At 36.5% G+C, this 24,270-nt stretch overlaps 1 protein-coding gene across 2 annotated transcripts in view; it reads right to left on the reverse strand.

The window, feature by feature from the left end:
- Positions 1 to 24,270, reverse strand: part of PRKG1 (protein kinase cGMP-dependent 1) — a 1,229,308-nt gene that overhangs the window by 336,271 nt on the left and 868,767 nt on the right. For both annotated transcript variants that reach the window (XM_007470289.1, XM_007470290.1), the window contains exon 5: positions 1,821 to 1,884. In XM_007470289.1, the coding sequence (XP_007470351.1) occupies positions 1,821 to 1,884 (64 nt within the window). The remainder of the gene's footprint in view (positions 1 to 1,820; positions 1,885 to 24,270) is intronic.

Here is a 24,270-nt window from a genome sequence, read left to right on the forward strand (position 1 = left end):
TGACCAAACTTTAGACAGCCTTCTTTCTGACACTAGGCTCCTGATCTCCCTTTTCTTGGAGCATTTACTTTAGAAAGTTTTCAACTGTAAATTCTTAATTTGCCTGTTTGAGATGCAAATCTTCTTCCAGGCTGTTGGCACCGGTTGTTTTACAGCTCAGGAACGTCTTTCTCAAGGACCTAGGAGCCGTTCCTTAGAAAAGTAATCAAGAAGAAGATAGCGCCTCTATCTCCCAGTCTCTATGGGTGGATAGGAGCCTAACTTCCAGAAGGGACAATCAGCAAGCACAGATGAACTAGTCACATTGACCAACTTCCTCCCTACTGGAGAACCACTGTTAGAAAAGGTAGACAGTGAGATATGAGCAAAGAAAGGGGGGTGTGGGCCACGTGGCAGGAAACCATACATCTTGTGAACAACAGGGGTCCTGGAGACAAAGGAAGGCGGGAAAAGGCAGGAATCTCCAATGTTCGAATGTAACTTTTTGTCCATTACGCCATCATTACAATAAAATTAACCTTGTAGATAAGAATTTCCCATCATGCACTGACACCATGACACTTCCAATCAAGACTAAATAAGGACAAAAATCCCTCCTCCCCTCGGGAAGGTGGAGCTGGGATGAAAATCAGTGAATACGAGCCAAAACCCCTCCCTCCTCAATGAATATTCTGCCCAATCATTTTCACGCCCCATATAACCAGCTTGCCAAAGAAACTTAGGGTGGCTGTTTACCCGAGTCTGCGAACTCTCCCCTTGAGAGCTTACTATTGCTTAATAAATCCTCACTTTGCTTTCTTGACTTCCATCTCATCTCTGAATTCTTTCTGAGACAAGAACCTACTTTCTGGTAACACCCCTACTGGAGTACTTTTCCACCAGCTCACTCCAGTGCTTAAAAATCCTCCCACCTTTTGGCCCAGCAGAGTGGAGTCTGATCTCTCTCTCCTATCGTACATCTTGAATGAACTCTTTTTGCCTGTTTAACTGAGATTAGGGATTGGTAACATCAAACAGGGCCTGAATGGTGACTGTCAGTCATACTGTGTCTTCCTAGTCTATTCCCTCTTCTATTTTTCTCATACCTTCTCCTCTGTCTTCAAACCTCTCAGACCTCTACCCCATCCTCATCCTCAGTTGATGACCTTGCTTTCTAGATTACAGAGAAAATAGAAGATATCAGAACAGGTTTGACAGAGCGCCAACCACTCTGTCAGTCCCCACCCCCATCTACATATGTGCCCAGATACTCTGCCTTCTCTGTCTCTATAGGCACTAGGGACCCTATCCCCTTGTGTTCACTCAAGACACTGCTTGTATAAACCTCCTCTCTTTTTCCTGCTTCAATATTTCTTATGCTTTATAGGTTCTGTGAAAAGTAAGTAACAGTGACACTTTCACATTCAGGCATACAATAACGTGTGTAAAATATGCTCATATGCTAATAAAATATGTACCCAACTGCTAATTCTTGTTATAAATTTGCTAATCTGAAGCTTCAGAGTAGCAATTATTACAATCTTGCTTTATACCAACTGAAATAAGAGATAAATACACAGTCTCCCATTCTTGGAAGTCAAAGTAACAATATGTTTGCCAGAGCGAAAAGTTTTTTCTCCCTCTATAGTTACAATGATTTGCACATTTCTAACTGTGTATAAATGTCAGATATACTGAGCTGCTTTTTATTTGAAGCCAAATATATAGCTCATGTCAGTGCTCAAAAAAATTTAAAAGGGCTCTCTGCAGTTTGTGACTTATTGCACAGCTGTGATGGGCTGAGTCCCATCTCAAAAAGGTCAAGGGCTAAAAACAATTACCTCTTCAAGGACGTCAGCAAGCTTACTGAGTATCTCTTCAGGAAGGCTCTGGAATGTTGGCACACTGAAAAACAAGACAGAGATGATGTTGAAGGCATGCATAGCAACTCAGTTTTATAAATAAAACAGCAACACATCTGAAAGAAAATACAAAAGGATTTCATGACAAAGAATCTGCCAATGAAGATCAAAGTAATAATTTAAGCATAATTTGATGACTAACAGGGAAAAGGCATGATGTACTAGAAAGAATTGGAGATTGGACAGAACCAAGTTCAAATCCCATTTATATTTCTTTGTGTGACCTTGGATGCCTCAGCTATAATTGAGAGAAACCACTCTCTCCCTTATCAGCCTGCTCTCACCAAATTCCTTCCAATTCCATCACCTTCTCTAGGTCCCCCTACACACACACACACACACACACACACACACACACACACACACACACACTTCTAGGTCCCCCTACACACACACACACACACACACACACACACACACACACACTTTTCTACAGGCCAACTACTACCCATTTTTCAGGACTCAGCTGGACTGATGATACATTCAGGCCTGCAAGCATTCATTCACCAACACTGGAAACTTCCTACTCTCCCCAGCCTCTCCCAGCTAGATCAGGTCCTCCTATTTATGATCTCTGTTAACCCTTCCTGCAACTATAATTAGATAATTAATCAGGTATTTGTTACTGGGCATCTTCACTGCTAAAATCAAACTCCACAAAAATAAGAACAGTACTATATCTGTCTCGCTCAGCCCCTGTATTTTCAGTGATTTACTAATAACAACTCAAGAGCATGTGCTGAATAAAGTTATGAAAGCATAGACACACAAATGCTTCCTAGGACAGTTATAGGGATCAGATCATATAGAATGGAGAAAAGAGTCAGACGCATAGTAGACACTGAAATAATGTCTTCTCATCCTCTTATTAGGGAAACTCACTGACCAGCATATGGAAATACTAAATGATGTTGAACACACAAACCAAAGGAACTTATTTTATATGGATAATGCTGACTTTAAAAGGAAAAAAAAAAACTCATCAGCATAATATTCTTGAAAATCTACTCCACTGGAAAATCTAACTGGGATGTGGAACTAAATTCTTATTTCATCTTATCTCAATGCTGAATACAGAAAAGACTATAAATGAGTGAAAATATGTTTGTATGTATGATATCTGACTTACAGATCGACTGTTCGGTAAACTTGATCTTTAGATAAATTGTCATGGAGCAAAGTTATTTAAATGAGTTAGTTGAGTTGGATGAGACTTGTTTCAGGTTTGTTGCTATAGAAAAACAGCTCTGGCTTGATTAGAATAATGTAATGAAAGAAGCCATAACATAATGTTTGGATATAAGCATGAAAGTTTTACTGTTAATTTGTCACTCTGATTCCCATTACTTAGTGTAAAGCCTATTAATAAAATCCTAAGCTTTTATGAAGAAGTATAATATTTCACCCAGGACCATGTTTCACCAGATTTATTGCTGTGGTCTGAGCCACGTGGGTTTTAATTTCCAGACGGCAGTCTACTTCAGCAGCTGGATGGAACACATCACAGAAAGAGACAGGAAGATATAGGAAGCTGTTTCCATGAGCTATGCAGGTAGAAAAATTTAGCCCTTTCTTGTTCTTTTAATGAGCTATATTTCAGTTTCTTCTGAGATACAAGAATAATTAGAATGTTTCTATTCCAGGGGGTATTTATGGAAAACACAAACTACAACTGAGTTTTTCTCATTTTATTATAACTGGCTGCCTTCTTTAGACAGCCCCATTAGTTCTATGCTAAGTCTATGTCAAGCCACTCTACAAAACTTTCATTTTCATGAGCATTCTTATTCATGAGAAAAAAAAATTAGTATTTGCTTGACCACATAACTCACTAAAAAAAACAAAGACATTAAGTTTTAGGGGGCACATTTTAATTAATTATCTTTTACAATTTTACTTATTTTTTATTTTTTCAGCTTTACTGAGGTATAACTGACAAAATTATAAGATATTTAAAGTGTACATTGTGAAAAGATTCCTCCCATCCAGTTAACCTAGTTAATTAACACATCCATCACCTCACATATTTATTCTTTTGTGTATGTTTGAGATCTTTAAGTTCTACTCTTTGCAAATTTCAACTATACAATACAGTGTTATCAACTATAGGTTACAATAGTTTGTAACCCATTTCCCCTATTCCCCAGTCCCTGACAACCACTGTTCTATTCTGTTTCTATGAGTTTAACTTTTTATTTAGATTCCACATATAAGTGATACCATGCAGTATTTGTCTTTCTCTGTCCACCTTTTTTCACTTAGCATAATGCCCTCAAGGTCCACCCATGTTGTGCAAAATGCAAATGGGATTTCTTTCTAATATATTATTGCATGTTATACAATAATATTCCATCGTATATATATCATGATCTTTTACAATTTAAAATGCCTCAAAACGTTCAGCAGCATTTATTACCAATAAAAATTAAGGATGATTTCAGAGAAGAAACACTCTAAAGAATTCTTCGTAACAATTTAAGCACTTTCAGATTTAACAAAATGGAAATCAATTAACAGAAAATAAGTGTCTTCACTTTTATAAATTATACTGGAAACACTTTTGTAGCCATCTTTAAAATCTTAAGTCTTTATTTCTCTAAACACTAGATAATTCTCAGAAATTAATTACATGAGAGAACTTATCAGTCCACTGACAGCTTGAACACCAAGAATAAAACCATTGAGGATATTCATAAGTTTAAAATTCTACCCATGAAATTTGTTTGAATTTTTCCCAATACATCAAAAGATATTAATTTAAACTTCACTAGTGTGTACATGTGATAACTCAAGATGAAGTTGTCTATGATTTAGAAAACTTAAGGCAAAATAATTATAAGGATGAACTTCCATAAAATGTTTAAACAGTAAAGAGTATTTTCACTTATTGGGGAGGGGCAGGGGGGAAAAAACCCATAACCATTTACATGCTAATTACAAGTAATTCTTATGGATCTATTAAAACGTTTTTGTTCCCTTAGGACTTGCAGTAGGTCTGAAGTTACAAAATGCACTTGACTGTAATATAATAGAGATGATTTAATGTGTGGAGCTTTTCCATTGGATTTTCTGGTTGAATAAAGTAAGGACTTGGGATTTGTCATGACAATAATAGAAGATGAGATTTGAATGCTTTCTATTTTCCAGGCACTGGGCTAAGGGTTTTACAGATAATATATTTTATTTTTAAACAGCTTTATCAAAGAACCATTATTACTATCATCCATTTTACAGCTAAAACAACTGGGATCTTTAGAGTTTGCCTGAGGTCACAACACTCAGTACTGATAAAGAGAGGATAAAAATTTCCATCTGAATGACTATGAAGCTAATCATTTGCTGAGCTACACACTTCACAGTAGAATTATTTAAAAGTGCCTCATGTAAGTTTTAAAAGCATGCCATATTCTTTTAACGATTTAGAAATTAAGCAATAATATTAACATCCTTTGATTCAGTGACTTCGTTTATTAACCAACTTTTTGCAATGAAAAATGTCAAATAAATGGAAAGGCTGAAAAAATAGTTCAAGAATCCCCTGTACCCCCATCACCTAGGTTAGCAACTGTTAACATTGTGCCATCTTTGCTTTATTTACCTTCGATCCATCTAATTTTTATATGCATATTGATAAACAGATTTATAGATATTTTTTCATGAAAATCTGAAACTAAGTTGTAGATATCATGAAATTTTACCCCTAATATTTAAGCACACAGATCTAAAAATAAGAAAATATTTTTAAATAAGTAACTATAGCATTATCATAAGAAAAATTCACTCAACTCCATAATATCATCTAATAACTATATTCCATGTCAAATATTACCTATTGTTCAAAAATTTCTTTATTGTCTTTTTCTTTCCAAACCAGGATCCAGTAAAAATCCACATACTACTCTGGGCTATTCTGCTTCTCTAGTCTCTTATTCCACAACCATACTCCTACCTTTCCCCCCATTACACTGATTTTTTGAAGAGACAGGGACAACTGTCTTATTGGATGTCCCACATTCTGAATTTGTCTTAGTAATTTTATTTTTGGTAACCTACCATATGAAAATAACAGCTAATAGAAGAAAGAAAAAAAAAAACAGAGACTCCCCAGGACCCTTTCAAGAAGAACCCTGAAGTCAAAACAAATAGTCTAAGTTGTAATTTGCCTTTTTTACTCATATTCTTTCACATGTGTACCACACAATAGACTCCTCCAGAGGCTATATGACATCATTACTTTGATAGTTAATGGATGTATGCTTAAGTGTTCCTGTGTTTTCTAGAATTTTTTTAAGGTAGGAGTAGGTTTATGATAAGCGTGCTGTTTACAGAAATTAATTCAATATTATTGCAATGCTTCTACTGTGCTCTTACTAGTTAGTTTTCAGCTACCTGCTATAATCTCTGTAACCTTATCCAATAAATTGTCCTTTTGAACTTGTGAAGCTTTTCTTTTCCTTAAGTGGAAAAAGTTACAAGTAAATACATTTGGATATCATGTGTTGCAATAATAATTTTGTAGTTTTTCAAAAATATATCTAACTTTAAAAAATTTATCTAAAACTTGTAATTTTAGAATTTCATAATAACTATTAAGAATCTAATAAAAGAAACTTTATTATACTGTCTTATTTTTACGGATAGATTTACTTTGAGAGGGGAGATTAAAAGACATATTCTCAAGCCATAGCTGCCAATTTCTAAATCTAAAGACACCGAAAAATATGAAAAGGACACAATCAAAGAATTTTCTGATTCATGGATGGGATAAATCTAGTCCAAAGAAATGTGGAGACACTCTAAATAAGAAAAATGTGACAAAATCTAACTTTCCTTCAGCATTATAGATGGTAATAATTTACCTATTGTCCTATACACCAGAACAGTTTAAAAATACTATTATCCAAGTTATGATACCATTTTGTACCCAATCATTCAAAATTTAAAGGAAAGGAAATTGGATTTTTTCATGTAGACATGATGAAGTTATTATTTTTTAATTCTTTTTAAAATTTTATTTATTTTTTTATACAGCACATTCTTATTAGTTATCTATTTTATACATATTAGTGTATATATGTCAACCCCAACCCCCCAATTCATCCCACCAGTACAAGCCCCCTGCCGCCACTTTCCCCCTTGGTGTCCATACTACTATCCTCTACATCCGTGTCTCTATTTCTGCCTTGCAAACCAGCTCATCTGTACCATTTTTCTAAGATTCCACATATATGCATTAATATATGACATTTGTTTTTCTCTTTCTGAATTATTTCACTGTGTAGGACAGTCTCTAGATCCATCCACGTCTCTGAAAATGACCCAGTTTATTCCTTTTTATGGCTGAGTATTATTCCATTGTATATATGTACCATATATATGTACCATCTTTATCCATTCATCTGTTGATGGGCATCTAGGTTGCTTCCATGACCTGGCTACTGTAAATAGTGCTGCAATGAACATTGGGGTGCCTGTGTCTTTTGGAATTATTGTTTGCTCTGGGTATATGCCCAGGAGTAGGATTGCTGGGTCATATGGTAATTCGATTTTTATTTTTTTAAGGAACCTCCATACTGTTCTCCATAGTGGCTGGATCAGTTTACATTCCCACCAACAGTGCAAGAGGGTTCCCTTTTCTCCACACCCTCTCCAGCATTTGTTGTTCGTAGATTTTCTGATGATGCCCATGCTAATTGGTGTGAGATGATACCTCACTGTAGTTTTGATTTGTATTTCCCTAATAATTAGTGATGTTGAGCAGCTTTTCATGTGCCTCTTGGCCATGTGCATGTCTTCTTTGGAGAAATGTCTACTGAGGTCTTCTGCCCATTTTTTGATTGGGTTGTTTGTTTAATATTGAGCTACATGAGCTGTTTATATATTTTGGAGATTAATCCTTCATCCATTGATTCGTTTGGAAATATTTTCTCCCATTCTGAGGGTTGTCTTTTCACCTTGTTTGTAGTTTCCTTTGCTGTGCCAAAGCTTTTAAGTTTCATTAGGTCCCATTTGTTTATTTTGTTTTTATTTCCATTACTCTAGGAGGTGGATCAAAAAAGATCTTCCTGTGATTTATGTCAAAAAGTGTTCTGCCTATATTTTCCTCTAAGAGTTTTATAGTGTCCGGTCTTACATTTAGCTGTCTAACCCATTTTGAGTTTATTTTTGTGTATGGTATTAGGGAATGTTCTAATTTCATTCTTTTACATGTAGCTGTCCAGTTTTCCCAGCACCACTTATTGAAGAGACTCTCTTTTCTCCACTGTATATCCTTGCCTCCTTTGTAATAGATTAGTTGACCATAGGTGCATGGGTTTATCTCTGGGCTCTCTATCCTGTTCTATTGATCTATACTTCTGTTTTTGTGCCCGTACCATATTGTCTTGATAATTATAGCTTTGTAGTATAGTCTGAAGTCAGGGAGTCTGATTCCTCCAGCTCCTTTTTTTTCCCTCAAGACTGCTTTGGCTATTCAGGGTCTTTTGTGTTTCCATACAAATTTTAAGGTTCTTTATTCTAGTTGTGTAAAAAATGACACTGGTAATTTGATAGGGATTGCATTGAATCTGTAGATTGCTTTGGGTAGTATACTCATTTTCACAATACTGATTCTTCCAATCCAAGAACATGGTATTTCTCTCCATCTGTTTGTGTCATCTTTGATTCCTTTCATCAGTGACTTACAGTTTTCGGAGTATAGGCCTTTCACCTCCTTAGGTAGGTTTATTCCTAGATATTTTATACTTTTTGTTGCAATGGTGAATGGGATTGTTCCCTTAATTTCTCTTTCTGATCTTTCATAGTTAGTGTGTAGGAATGCAAGAGATTTCTGTGTTTCTGGTGGCATCTTTAGGATTCTCTGTGTATAGTATCATGTCACCTGCAAACACTGACAATTTTACTTCTTTTCCAATTTGTATTCCTTTTATTTCTTTTTCTTCTCTGATTGCCATGGCTAGGACTTGCAAGAATGGACATCCTTGTCTTTTTCCTGATCTTAGAGGAAATGCTTTCTGTTTTTCACCATTGAGAATTATGTTTGCTGTGGGTTTGTCATATATGGCCTTTATTATGTTGAGAAAGCCTCCCACTAATGCCCACTTTCTGGACAGTTTTTATTATAAATGGCCATTGAATTTTGTCAAAAGCTTTTTCTGCATCTATTGAGAAGATCATATGGTTTTTCTTCTTCAATTTGTTAATATGGTGTATCACATTGATTGATTTGCATATATTGAAGAATCCTTGCATGCCTGGGATAAATCCCACTCGGTCATGGTGTATGATCCTTTTAAGGTGTTGTTTGATTCTGTTTGCTAGTATTTTGTTGAGGATTTGTGCATCTCTATTCATCAGTGATATTGGCCTGTAACTTTCTTTTTTTGTACTATCTTTGTCTGATTTTGGTATCAGGGTGATGGTGGCTCATAGACTGAGTTTGGGAGTGTGCCTTCCTCTGCAATATTTTGGAAGAGTTTGAGAAGGATGGGTGTTAGCTGGTCTCTGTTTGATAGAATTCACCTGTGAAGCCATCTGTCCTGGATTTTTGTTTGTTGGAAGAATTTTAATCACAGTGTCAATTTTGTTACTTGTGATTTGTCTGTTCATATTTTCTGTTTCTTCCTGGTTCAGTCTTGGAAGTTTATACCTTTCTAAGAATTAATCCATTTCTTCCAAGTTGTCCATTTTATTGGCTTGTAGTAGTCTCTTAGGATGCTTTGCATTTCTGCAGTGTCTGTTGTTACTTCTCCTTTTTCATTTCTAATTTTAGTGATTTGAGTCCTCTCCCTCTTTTTCTTGATGAGTCTGGCTAAAGATTTAAAAATTTTGTTTATTTTCTCAAAGAACCAGCTCTTAGCTTTATTCATCTTTGCTATTGTTTTCTTTGTTTCTATTGCATTTATTTCTGCTGTAATCTTATTATTTCTTTCCTTCTACTAACTTTGGGTTTTGTTTGATTCTTTCTTTAGTTCCTTTATGTGTAAGGTTAGATTGAGATTTTTCTTGTTTCTTGAGGTAGGCTTGTATAGCTATAAACTTCCCTCTTAGAACTGCTTTTGCTGCATGCCACAGGTTTTGGATCATTGTGTTTTCATTGTCATTTGTCTCTAGGTATTTTTTTGATTTTCTCTTTGATTTCTTCAGTGATCTCTTGGTACTTAGTAACGTACTGTTTGGCTTCCATGTGTTTGTGTTTGTTACTTTTTTTCCCTATAATTGATTTATAATCTCAGAGCATTGTGGTCAGAAAAGACTCTTGATATGATTTCAATTTTCTTAAATTTACCAAGGCTTCACTTGTGACCCAAGATGTGATCTATCCTGGAGAATGTTCCATGTGCCCTTGAGAAGAAAGTGTAATCTGCTCTCTTTGGATGGAATGTCCTATAAATATCAGTTAAATCTATCTGGTCTACTGTGTCATTTAAAGCTTGTGTTTCCTTATTAATTTTCAGTCTGGATGATCTGTCCATTGATGTAAGTGAGGTGTTAAAGTCCCCCACTATTATTGTGTTACTGCCGATTTCCTCTTTTATGGCTGTTAGCAGTTGCCTTATGTATTGAGGTGTTCCTGTGTTGGGTGCATATATATTTATAACTGTTTTATCTATTTCTTGGATTGATCCCTTGATCATTATGACAGCCCTTCCTTGTCTCTTAAAAAATTCTTTATTTTAAAGTCTATTTTATGTCTTATGAGTATCAGCTTTCTTTTGATTTCCACTTGCATGGAATATCTTTTTCCATTCCCTCACTTTCAGTCTGTATGTGTCCCTAGGTCTGAAGTGGGTCTCTTGTAGACAGCATATATATGGGTCTTGTTTTTGTATCCATTCAGCCAGCCTGTGTCTTTTGGTTGGAGCATTTAATCCATTCACGTTTAAGGTAATTATCCATATGTATGTTCCTATTACCATTTTCTTAATTGTTATAGGTTTCTTTTTGTAGGTCCTTTTCTTCTCGTGTTTCCTACTTAGAGAGAAGTTCCTTTAGCATTTGTTGTAGAGCTGGTTTGGTGGTGCTGAATTATCTTAGCTTTTGCTTGTCTGTAAAGCTTTTGATTTCTCCATTGAATCTGAAGAGATCCTTGCCGGGTAGAGTAATCTTGGTTGTAGGTTCTTCCCTTTCATCACTTTAAATATATCATGCCACTCCCTTCTGGCTTGTAGAGTTTCTGCTGAAATCAGCTATTATACTTATGGGAGCTCCCTTGTATGTTATTTGTTGCTTTTCCCTTGTTGCTTTCAATAATTTTTCTTTGTCTTTAATTTTTGTCAATTTGATTACTATGTGTCTCAGTGTGTTTCTCCTTGGGTTTATCCTGCCTGGGACTCTCTGTGCTTCCTGGACTTGGGTGGCTCTTTCCTTTCCCATGTTAGGGAATTTTCAACTATAATCTCTTCAAATATTTTCTCAGGTCCCTTCTCTCTCTCTTCTCCTTCTGGGACCCCTATAATGTGAATGTTGTCCCAGAGGTCTCTTAGGTTGTCTTCATTTCTTTTCATTCTTTCTTCTTTACTCTGTTCCACAGCAGTGAATTCCACTATTCTGTCTTCCAGGTAACTTATCTGTTCTTCTGCCTCAGTTATTCTGCTACTGATTCCTTCTAGTGTAGTTTTCATTTCAGTTATTGTATTGTTCATCTCTGTTTGTTCTTTAATTCTTCTAGGTGTTTGTTCTTTAATTCTTCTAGGTCTTTGTTAAACATTTCTTGCATCTTCTCGATGTTTGCCTCCATTCTTTTTCCGAGGTCCTGGATCATCTTCACTATCATTATTCTGAATTCCTCTTCTGGGAGGTTGCCTATCTCCACTTCATTTAGCTGTTTTTCTGGGGTTTTATCTTGTTCTTTCATCTGGTACAAAGACCTCTGCCTTTTCATTTTGTCTATCTTTCTGTGAATGTGGTTTTCCTTCCACAGGCTGCAGAATTGTAGTGCTTCTGCTGTCTGCCCTCTAGACATGATGAAGTTTTTAAAAGCCAAAAATTGTTTTGTACATCTTTTCAAAGTAGCAATGAAAAGTAAGTGAAGCATCTGACAGAGTTACCATATTGCATTGACTAGGGAAGCCACATAATAGGTGAAAGAAAAAAAAAAAACCTTGTAGAGCTGACTTTGCTGACTGCCTGCTGGAGAAGTCAGTTAAAGAAATCATTTCACTGCCTCTTTCCAAAGATACAGTACCTTGCCAAATTAATGACTTTGCTGCAGACACAAAGATGGGTGAAAATCTTGTCCACAGAATTGTACTTCTGCCTTACAAATGGATTAATCTACAGTCATGGCGGGACTTGCTATTTGGCTTGTATTCATCTGGTAGCAGAATCAACCAATCATCAAAAAAGACGAGATTGTATATGAATGCTTGGCAACAAACACAAATGGTACTGAGCTATTTGGTATGGAATTAACTTTTCAAATCTAGGTTTATCATGGAACGACTATGTTGCACTGGTGGTGTAAAAGGAACGGTGGCCCCTCTACACAAATTAAGGCAGTGACAATAAAGTATACGAGTTGTCATTATATTCTTACCAAAATCTCACAGTAAAAATAAAGTAGAATTCCAGTTTTACTTTAAAATATTTTGATGAAACACTAAGTTACTAACTGTAGTAAATTTTAACCCTTGACTACACATCTTTTTAGTATCATGTGTGACAAATGGCAAGCACACATAAAGCACTTCTGCTGCTTCCTGAAGTACAAGGTTTTCTCAAGGAAAATCACTCATAATTGTTGGAGTTGCAAGCTGAATTAGTCACTTTTTTTCATGGAACATTATTTTTTACTTGGCAATAACCACAAACTGTGGTTATTCAGACTTGAGTATCTGGCAGATAACTTTTCAAAAAAGAACAAAGTGAGCCTGACACTTCAAGGGAAACAACAGACAGCATTTGTTGCCAATGATAAAATTCAAATTTTCAAATGCAAGTTAAAATTTCAGAAAACTTTCATCTGCCACTGTGGGCTTAACAGCTTTCTAATAATTGAAGACTTTCTGATGAGATCATTGGCAAATGCTGATATTAACAAATGTGATTCTTTTGATATTGTAAATTTTGTAATTTCTACACCAGTATTTTCCAGATGACTAATGCATGATGTTACAAGATCATGCAGGGGAAAGATCTATTTGAAGTACAAGATCAATCAATGGATTTTAATGTAATAAAGTAAGAAAAGTTCATTGATCTGGTTTCAGATTCCACACTGCAACTAACCTGTAATAACCTACCCTTTGTTGGGTTTTGGTGTAGTGTCAAATAAGAATGTCCACAATTATCTGAAAAGGCCATTAACATACTCTTCCCCTTTTTCTGCTCCATATCTTTGTGAGGCTGATTTTTTCACATACTTCAACAAAAACAACAGAAATTCAACAGATTGAATAATATTGAAGCAGATATGAGAATCTGCTGTCTTCTTCTAAGCTAGATATTGACAGATTTGCAAAAATGTAAACTCAAGTTTCTCTTTTCACTAAGTTTTTTGGTTTGTTTTGCAAAATAGTTATTTTCATTAAAAATAGCTTAACATGTATTTTTTTGCCACTTTTTTTTTTTTAACACTACATTGGAGGAGAAAGAGGCTGAGGGCCTCAAAGGTATAGAATTGAACCCACATTTCCCATAGAACTGTGGAATGTCTATGAATGGGCATATGATGAGATGCCGAGAACAAAAAACAATGCAGAGGTATTTACAACGCAATACAAAGCTCAGTTACAAATATGTATCCTGGTATTCACCTCTCTTAATGGAGGAAGAAATTATAGCAAAAAAGAAAAAGTGCCATGCTGAATAAGGAGACAAATCAACAAACAAAAACTTATAATACTGTGAATGAAAGACTTTGAAGACAAGTGCTTAGGTACAACCCACAAGATAAAATCAGTTATTTGGTAGGACTGCCATGAATCTACACACATTTTTTTAATTGATTAATTTTTTTTCACTGCATCATACAGGAGTATATTTAGTGTTGTAAGAAACTGCCTGTCTCCACAGTGCTGTATCTAATTTATGTATATTTTGATGTTGTTTTAATGACTTAGTAAATAAGTATTTTAAAATACACTCATTTTTAACTCTTAATACATTCAACATCAATTAAAAAAAACCCACATGAGATTTGGAAAGAGTAGAATTAACAGAGGTGGTGAGAAGTGGTTGAGTTCTGCTATATTTTGGGAGTGGAAGCAGCATTTCCTGGAAGACTAAATGTGAGATGAGAGAGAAAGAGGGAAGACAAGCATGACTCTTTACAGTTGGACGGAATCTATAAAAACAGTTCAAGTGTTTTTTTATATTGAAAGCAAGTTTTTTTTAAACCTATGTAGTAGCAAAGGGTTTGATTTTATCAGAAGGTCTTAGTTTTTAAATATAACCAGAGAGCATCAGATGTAGCCCCGTATTTATAAGATATCTCTTGAACAAACGTAAGTCTGGAAATAGCTCAGCAATGTCCTCAACCTAGAGCAGAACATAGAGAGTTATATTATCTTTGGGTAGCATTTGGAAAACAGTTGCCTTTTTATTCTGTCATGAGAAAGCAGCCTTGTACCCAGTTTAATGTCAAAAATATTGATAGGTATTGTTCATTTAAGGCTTCCTACAGTTCATACCAATTGAATAAAAGCAGAAATATCTGGCTTACCAAAGAAATAAATTTCTATTGATGAAGAATTAAAGTAGGGGTCCTTCATAATCTTGCTACTATCTAATCTTTCCCCTTAGTGAGGTCAGCAAAAGGTTTTCTGCCTTCAACATACTTTTATCCCTTAATTGAATCGTTTGGTGCTGATCTTGGTTCATTCTGTTATGCAAGTCTTAAAACTGGTCTTCTTTCCCCACCCCCTTCCTTGTCTCCCCCCCCAATATACTTTACACGTCACTGTCAGATTCATTTTCTATCAGCAACATTTAGCCCTTATCACAATGGCTCCACCCCTTAAATAGCTGCCTATTATCTTTCACCAGATTCTAAGAATTAGAAGAATCATTTTTCTTGCGTGTGAAAATACTTTAGGTAAAACAAATCATTATGGAGACATGAGGTATAATTTTACCATCTATGTGATAAAATATAAACTCCTTATCCAGGAAGACTTTATAGTGATTAAGCATATGAACTTTAGAATGAAAGGGAACAGGTTGAATTAGGCTCTGCTACTAATTATCAGCTGTGCTTTTGGCAAGTAAGCTAACTTCACTAGGTCTCAGCCTCCTTAGCTTTCAAAAGGGGATGATACCACCTGCCACATGGGGTTTTGGCAGAAATAAGCTAAACAGTAGACATGAAACATTAAGAAGGTGCCTGGCACATAGGAAACATTCAATAAACATTTGCAGCCACCACAATAATATGTATTTTTTTCTTGTTCTAAATGTTATTATTAATCCCCTTTAATAATTAAAACAAACTTTCTAATGCATCAGAAATGAATCTTAGTGAAGACTCAAGAGTGACAGAAACATCCATTTCTTCATTTTTTTAAAGGAAATTATATTTGATTTGGAGTATCAACCCTTATTTTTCAGTGAGATATTTAATCACATTCATTGTTTAGCTCTTCTTCAAGGTCATACCTGAACCCAGGGGTCATATCATGCCCAGTAGGTGGGGAATAAAGTCTCTAATCTCTCTGCTATTAAGGTCACAAAGAACCCTTGAAGTCCAATGTCTCTCTGGTTTTTTGCCCACAGAGGAGGAAGGGAGCCTTTGGTCAAGCTGGGAACTCTGGCGCTTCCCCTCAGCCTCCTTAGGTACGTCCATGCTGAGAAACCCACTCTTGGAAAAATATATACAAGATCCTCCTCTTTCTCTTTTGACTCCAGAAATTCTTTGTAATCTCTTTATATGAAGTTAGGCTTTAAAAATAGATAGGAAGTATCTTATTTTCTGGAAGATTCTAGGACTGAGCAAAAAATCAAATCAAAAATGCAAAGAGTGGTGGTACAGTGGTTAAGAATCCGCCTGCCAATGCAGGGGACATGGGTTTGACCCCCTGGTCCAGGAAGATCCTGCGGAGCAACTAAGCCCGTGCGCCACAACCACTGAGCCTGTGCTCTAGAGCCCGTGAGCCACAACTACTGAGCCCATGTGCCACAACTACTGAAGCCTGTGCACCTAGAGCCCTTGCTCCACAACAAGAGAAGCCACTGCGACGAGAAGCCCATGCACCGCAACGAGGAGTAGCCCCAGCTCACTGCAACTAGAGAAAGCCCGCATGCAGCGACGAAGACCCACGGCAGCCAAAAAATAAATGATAAAACAAAAAATGCAAAGAGTCTATGAACCTGCCCGGAAAAGGGATAATATAGGGGGAAATATTTCAATAATTTATACTTGAATAAACTGTCCTCCAAATCCCTTTATTTGCAGGTCCCTGATTCCCTGTGCAAGCACCATCCACTACAACCACCCTTTCCCCACACACATTGGTTTTGATTGGTTTTGATTTATTAGTCTTTGAATCTCCACATGTTTATGTAAACTTCTTTAAGGTTCAGCTCAGGGACAACCTCTTCTGGGAAATGGTCCCTGGCAACCTTCTTTCTCTAAGTAGGTATTTGGCTCAAATAGCACCTACACTTGTACTGTAACCATGTGTTAACATATTTGCCTCCTCCCAACAATGTATAAATTCTTTGAAAGCCCTACAGTTTAGTAACTAATAGCATGGATTTTAGAATCAGAGGAAGGAAAAAAAAAAAAAAAGATGATTTTGAATCCCAGTGCCTCTACTTCCTAGCTATGTAACTATGGGCAAGTTCTTGAAAGCCAAAAAGTTTAGCTTCCTTAGTCAGGAAATGAAAACAAAACCTAGCTCCTGGAGCAAAGTATTAATAAGTGTGAAGCACTTAGCAAAGAAGCTCTGCCATGGAGTAAACACTCAAAGAGACATATAATTTAGCTTGTAGGATACTACACAACATAGAATGTGTCATGTAGTAGGTACTCAAAAGCATGCAAACTGAAGGAATATATGTAATAAAGCCAAACACAATAAGGCAATAGTGGTTTTGATCCAAGGTCACTATGTGGAGATGTGCAGTTTGCACCCTGTACGAGGCACCTGCATGGGGGATGGGTGAAACTCAGCCCAACTACTCTCTGCATGCCTCTCAGCCTGTCCTGGCAGGGGCTGCATCAACCCATACGGAAGGCCACTTCTTATATTTTAAAAAAATGTGCCTTTATTAAGCAACCCTAGTCTTTGCAAGGGATCTTCTGCTTGATATTTTTCAGGAAACCACAGGAATATTTCCTTGAGGCAATTTACTCAAGAAGAATTCAGAAAAGAAAGTTATTTATTGACTGACAGAGTCTACTTTAAAAAGTATTAGAGTCGCTTTTTCAAAGAACCCACTGAAGAGCCACTTTCAAAAGCAGACCTAAGGTTACTCTGGTGCTCCTGTCAAAATGACCTTGAGGTTCGCAAAAAAAAAAAATGACCTTGAGGTGAGGCGCTAATAACATACTTTATGAAATTACCTCTGAAATGCTTATTCTAACACTGGCTAGTTCAGAAGATCACACTGTACCTGACCTTTGCTCTGTAAATCTTACAAGAGCCTGTGCCTGAGCAAATATAAAATTGGATGGGTTTTTATAGAGTTAAGCAAACCATACATGATTGTTAAAACTAAAAAAAAATAAAGAAGTGTTATGACAAACTACACCATTTTAAATATGTAATGCCGCACTGATGATAATCAGCCTAAAAGGTTCTGCCCAGATTTCCTACCCAATCTTCTGAACCTTGGGACGAGTGCTGCCCTGGCCCCATAGGCTAAGCCTCTCTACAGCAGTGTTTGTCCATGGGCCTCCACTGGCACCTGGGCACCTTCACTGTGCAGGGATGTCCTATGTACTACATCTCCCATTCCTACCGGTAGTGGTCCTGTCATTGTGATAAGCAGACATCGTCCAGGACTGATACTGCCCCAAGATTAGAACCATCACTCTATAATTTCATTATTTTTCCAATTCACCACGTGAGCTCACTAACTGTTCTGCCTGAAATTTCAAAACCCCGGGTAACTGAGTACTTACTCAAGCTTCCATCTCCCCGTGGCTTCATGGATGTCTGTTGTCCAGTAACCCGAACACTGAAGGACCATCTGTTTAAAGTGATTCTGGAACCTAGCTGTCTACAAATAGACAAATGGGACCTAGGACTCTTCCTTCTTTGTTTATGGCAGTTTCCAAAGTCACATTACTCAAAGCACTATTTATCAAATATATTAATAGGCATTCCACACCAAAAGGAGAGTTCCATGGACAAATAAGGAAATTTGGGGGTACTGAAAATTAAGATTTTTTTCTTTACTACAGGATTTATCAGCCCCTTCATCTTGAAAAAAGTTGAGAAGCTAACCACAGAGAGACAAGAAATAGTATTTTGCAAACTTATTCAATAGTATTTTGCAAACTTATTAGACAAGAAAGAGTATTTTGCAAACTTATTCAGGATTATCTATTAACTTGATGAGGAACTAGAGTTCCATGCTGCATCCTTTAGAATCATTGACTCATATTAAGATGACAGAATTCACAATAGTCCTTACGTTTAACATGCAGGAAAAGTTAGCATGGCCTGTGAGTGAATTGCTCCATATTTTTAGGATGGAATTCAGCCATAATCTTCTTTGAAAAGCCTTGATTGATAATCTCTATTGTCTCCCTACTCTCCTTGCCAGCGAACTGTAGACTCTGCACAGACACATAACAAAGGCAGAGTCTAGATGCCTTTTGCCTGTGCTCCTGAGGCCCTTTGTGTCTACATCTGTCGGCCCTATTACAGTATTGTGATTGTCAGTTTGTTTATCTGCCTCACTCTAGATCAGCAAACTAAAACCTACTGGCTCACCAGCTTTGTCTATAAATCAAATTTCCATGAAGACAGTCATGCTCACTGGTTTACATATTTTCTATGGCTGCTTTCAAGATATAACTGAAGAGTTGAGTAGCTGCAATAGAGACTGTATGGCCTGCAAGCTAAAATATTGACTATTTGGCTCTTTAAGGGCAAGTTTGCCTATCCCTGTCTATTAGCATCCTGAGGTCAGGTACAGAGTCAACTCCTTCAGCTTAATACCTGACAAGTGACAGATGCTTAAAGTTTGTTGAATGAAAGCCTTTACCTTTCAAGATCAGTCCAAGAATGTCTGACCTTGAGATAACAGTTCTAATCAAATGTGAGGAATGGAATATTCAATTCAGGTCACATAGTCAAAGATCTTATTCAATATTCAAAAATATTTTTCTATGTTGACTTGGAAATATAGATTCAAAGAAAGTTAATTCAATAAATAAAAACCTTCATATAGAAGTATACAATCTAAAGACAGAACAGGGCTTTCCTGGTGGTACAGTGGTTGACAGTCCACCTGCCAATGCAGGGGACATGGGTTCGTGCTCCGGTCTGGGAAGATCCCACATGCCGCGGAGCGGCTGGGCTCGTGGGCCATGGCCGCTGAGCCTGTGCGTCCGGAGCCTGTGCTCCGCAACGGGAGAGGCTGCAACAGTGAGAGGCCCGCGTACCACAAGAAAGAAAAAAAATTAAAGATAGAACAGAGTTTGAGGGTCACTCTGTAGAGCATATATTAATATATTAATTCTTGATATGAATTCTTGTCCTCCAATATCATTTTGAATCCTTCGAACAAGAAGCGTCTACATTTTCCCTTGGGAAATAATTTTGAACACAACTGTTTGATAAGTACCTTTTCCTGGAATTCAAGCAAAATTATTTTTTGTTTTTATTTCATCCTATTACTCCTAAATCTGTTCTTTACCAAGAGATTTTCTGCTTTGATTTTAGAGTAAAATTTTAGAAAGCATAAGAATGTGGAAAATAAATTTTCAGAAAACTTTAGCAATTTAGTGGATCCCTTGATAAACAGGTTTGCTATTAAGGCTCAAGAGAGTCAATGAAAGAATCAAATCCCTGACATTTAAGAGGTTTGCTTTAGTTACAGAGTTTACCTAGAATTAGATGGTAGAACTGGGATTAATGATATAACCTATGTTAAATCCCCCTTAGGTAAGATTTAGCACAGAAAATGCACACAGTAACTACTTACTGTTAGTAATTATCACTCATATTTTAAGTGACTTCATATATATCATAGTTAAGAGTGGAGTTTGCAGCCAGTGGCCCCATGATTTGAAGAAATGCTCTGCCACCAGGTGCTCTGCCTTACCCAGGGTTTTGGACATCCAGGTCTAGCAATGTCTCAGCGACTAGTTTAGACACACTCAACTGTAAGTCACACATCACACAAAGGAATCAAACACAAGAAACAGTAATATGAATTTCCCATGATCATACTACATTGTACAAAAGAGAGCAAAATGTCTGGCAATGGTGATATGTAAGAAAAAGGGGGACTTATTAAACGACAATGCTTTACTTTTGCAAATTAAACTCAAGTAGAGATTCTAAAACCTGCGAAACTTCTAGCCAACACACTGAGAAATGGATACCTTAATAAAAATAGTAATTGTAATAGAGATAATAATTCTACGCATCAAGCATTTGGATGTCAAGTGCTTTTCTTAGTTACTTTAACAGTAATAACCATCACTAACATCTATTAAGCACTTACTATGATCTAGGCATTCTGTTCACTGCTTTATAAGCATTATTGAATTTAATTAATAGAACTCACCTTCTATCAAAAAGGATTTAATACAATTTATACAGTGATATATGCTTCTTTGGTTATCATTCATATTAATTTTCAGCCAACCTTAATAACACAGCTTAGTCTTAAATTGATGCACATTTCCTCAATTTATCATATGGCTAATTGAACAAATACCATGTAGGAGGTTTTTGCAGTTAGGCAAAGGACTGTATAATCTGACAAATTCATTTATCCTAGAATATCTATAAGCAAGGATGGATTAGTGTATTATCTTTTCAGCTTCACATTTTGATTTCTGAAGACAAATGTCATAATCCACAGGACGGACTTTGGATAGAAAATATAGGGATTAGGATAGACGAATATGAAAGATGAGAATAGACGTTGGGTGGAGCGCCCTATGAACCTCTGTCTGGACTGGAAGATACACAACACAGCATTGAGCACATAAAGAAAAGCAATTATTGGGAGAAAAAAAATCAGATCACTCTCACTTCATAATGGCAATTAAAGTACCATTATATTTTATCATCTTTAAGCATTTAATAAATTTAGTTCAGCCTTCACATCTTTTTGTGATCACTGAAGCTTAGGGTTTTTTTTTTAACTACAATCATAAATGTGAGTGGCCCATAAGACAGTGTTAAATGTTCATTCAAGCTTAGTGGTGTTTTGATTTTTTTAAGATATGACCATATACCTTTAATATTCACAATTTTTTAAATTAGTGCTCACTATGTTCTAAGCATAGTGTTATACTGATTTAAATCCCAGCCACGCTGCTTAGTAACTATGTGACTATGAATAAGTTAAACTGAGTCTGTTTTCACGTCAATGAAATGGAGATAACAGAATTTTATGTGAACGAAGTTACTTCATTATTCAATAATTGCTATGTTCTTTCATTATCCATATTATGCACATGAGAAGACAGAACCTTCAAGACCTCTCCCAAATAACATTACCTCTCTGGGTCTAAGTGGCAGAACTTGTACTCAATCCCAGAGCTGCAGCTCAAACAACAAGTACTGGGGGGTTCATTTGCCAAAATCTTAGACTGCTTAACTAGCAGACCTTAGAAAGTTAACTGTAAGCTTGACAATATCACCCTCTGTATTACATGTTTCTCCTGCTCTAGGATGAGGCCACTATGGAGGAAGCTAGCGGCTTTCAAAAAGTGACGCTGTTTCTATCATCAGCCTATGCAAGTCCCAGTGATTTGAGATGTAAGGCTACAAGATGACAAAAATTGTGAAAGCCTGGGCAGAAGGAGCAGAAATGCTTTGGGTTGACTTGTCAGAATACAGCTTGCTGGAAGACAAGACGTTTTACTTTTCCTTATGTGGAGTTTGTATTATCGGTACTTTAGACTAATCTAACCTTGTTGTCAGCAGTTGCCAGTAAGCTCTTTGATTGCTGATGACCCAACTAAGCAGTGCTTTGGCAAAATGCATACTATTATTGGCTAACTCTCCTTCAACTTCAGACTGTGATCTGAACCTCAAGTCCTGTCTCCAATGACTAAAGTATAATCCAAGGTGAGCATGTTGACATGACACCCCAAGCTATCTCACATAAAAATGTATTGGAAATTTATTGGCCCTAAAAAATCTGCTTTAAGAAAAAATCTTCGGGAAAATAAAATGTACATGTATAAATTCTAAAAATCCTATTTGTTGGATTCCTAAATGGGTTAGATTAGTGCCAAAAGTTAATGTTTTAAAGAAGACTGGCTTATGATGGCAATCTTCACATATGATCAATACTTATAAATATCTTGTCAAAGAGTAAATATTTGGTTCTGCCTCCCTTTGTGAAGAACTGTGGCTTTAAAATACATATTAGGAAGTCTTATTCTGGGAACTAAGTATGCATGTGATGACACAGACTTTAAGGTACTATGCAAGGCTTTGAGAAATCAGAAGAAAAAACAAAAGATGCATTTCACACCTTCCAGTTTAGAGAGGTTATAGAGATGGATAAATAACAGATAATTTAAAATGTGATTAAGTCTTATGAAAGAAGTAATCATGTGGTTTGGGAAAAGAAAAAAAATGTACCCAAACAGATTCAGGTTAAGAAGATGCCGGGAAAGCAACTGTAAATATCTAGGATAAAGAAGATAATAGCTAAGCTTTAAAATACTAGAATATGAGCATTCCAGGAACTGGCAGTAGTGTATATAAAGGCAGAGGGGTGTCAAACAGCACTTTAAATGTGGGAACTACAAGTGATCTGATATGGCTGGACTATAGGATTTGACAGGAAAGGAGTAAAAGGAGACTTGAGGAGGTGAGGAAGGGTCTGGTCCCGAACGGCCATGAGAGTAACTGGATTGGAGCCAGAAAAATTCAGAATGGAAAACATATCCTATAAATCTATGAAACTTGCTGGCAAAATGTTTCCAGAGAATTTATTAAAAAGCAAGTCCATTGTATTTTGCAGTAATCTCCTGCAATGTACAGAGATTAGTTGTATTTACCAGAAAATACATTGTAAGGTAATTTTACCTTGTGCTGCTAAAAGAATCTGCCTTTAAATAGCTGGGTAGCCAAGTCACCATCCCACTGGCTTCACTTTTCTCCTTAGTAATAACAAAAATAACAACTATCTTATGAGTTGCTATGTTCCTGACACTGTGCTTTGCTCTTCACATTTCTAAGTACTCTACATATATTGACATCACAATTATGAAAATTAAATTATTTATTACATGTAGAGCAACTATTATTATTATTATGCCCATTTTGCAAATAAGAGGAGCAAGTCATGGAGAAGAAAAGAAACTTGGCCAAGATGCATAGCTTGTCAGTAATGGAGCTGAAAGAGAGAGCTGAACAAGATACACCCCCGGAGGACTACTCCTCATAGCACTGGGAATAGTGTCAGACACATAGTAGACACTCAAATCTTAAATTAATGAACGAATCAGTATCTCTGTGGTGAATTAAAGATAGGTCCAAATTATTTGCCACTTCTCCCATGAAGAGGTGGAGGCTAATTCCCCTCCTCTTGAATCTGGGTTAACCTGGTAACTTGCTTTGAACCAAAGGAATGGGTTCAAAATGCCATTTCTGGCCTAAGCCTTAAAAAGGTGTGTAGTTTCCAGCTGTGGCTTTTGAAAGCCAGCAACCAAGCTATAAAGTAGCTTGGCCTAGACGACTGCGTGATGACAGGCAATTTGGAGAGACTGTGGAGGACATGACACCATCTTGGATGTCCTAGCTGTAGCCTGACCTCAGCTACACCACATGGAGCCCAGGATTGGTCCATTGAGTCTAGTCAACCCAGAGAATCATGAGAAACAATATATCACTGTCATTTTAAGCCACTACATTTTGGGGGTGGTTTAGGGCATAGAAACAGTCTGTGGCAGTGTATATTCTTACCTCCTCTAAAAACAAACTTTTGTCATAATTAATCTATGACTCAGTCAAACAAAACTTTCACTGCCATAGGTAGTAAATGATATTCATAAGTGCAAAAGCTACCTTCTTTTTTCAAAAACAAAAGAACACTTGAGTTTCAGGAAATTAATTTTCAAAGAAAACCTCTGTTTTACAATGGCTTTTCTTCTAAGAAGTTTCTCAAAAATTGAAGAACACAATTCTTTCCCTCTATTTCCTCACAGTCTTACAGCATTCTATCAACTGGAAGGTCAAATGGGCTAATAACAGGAAAACTACAAAGTTGGAAGTGGCCA

This window comes from Lipotes vexillifer, unplaced genomic scaffold, assembly GCF_000442215.2.
Source record: "Lipotes vexillifer unplaced genomic scaffold, Lipotes_vexillifer_v1.1 scaffold690, whole genome shotgun sequence".
Taxonomy (NCBI): domain Eukaryota; kingdom Metazoa; phylum Chordata; class Mammalia; order Artiodactyla; family Lipotidae; genus Lipotes; species Lipotes vexillifer.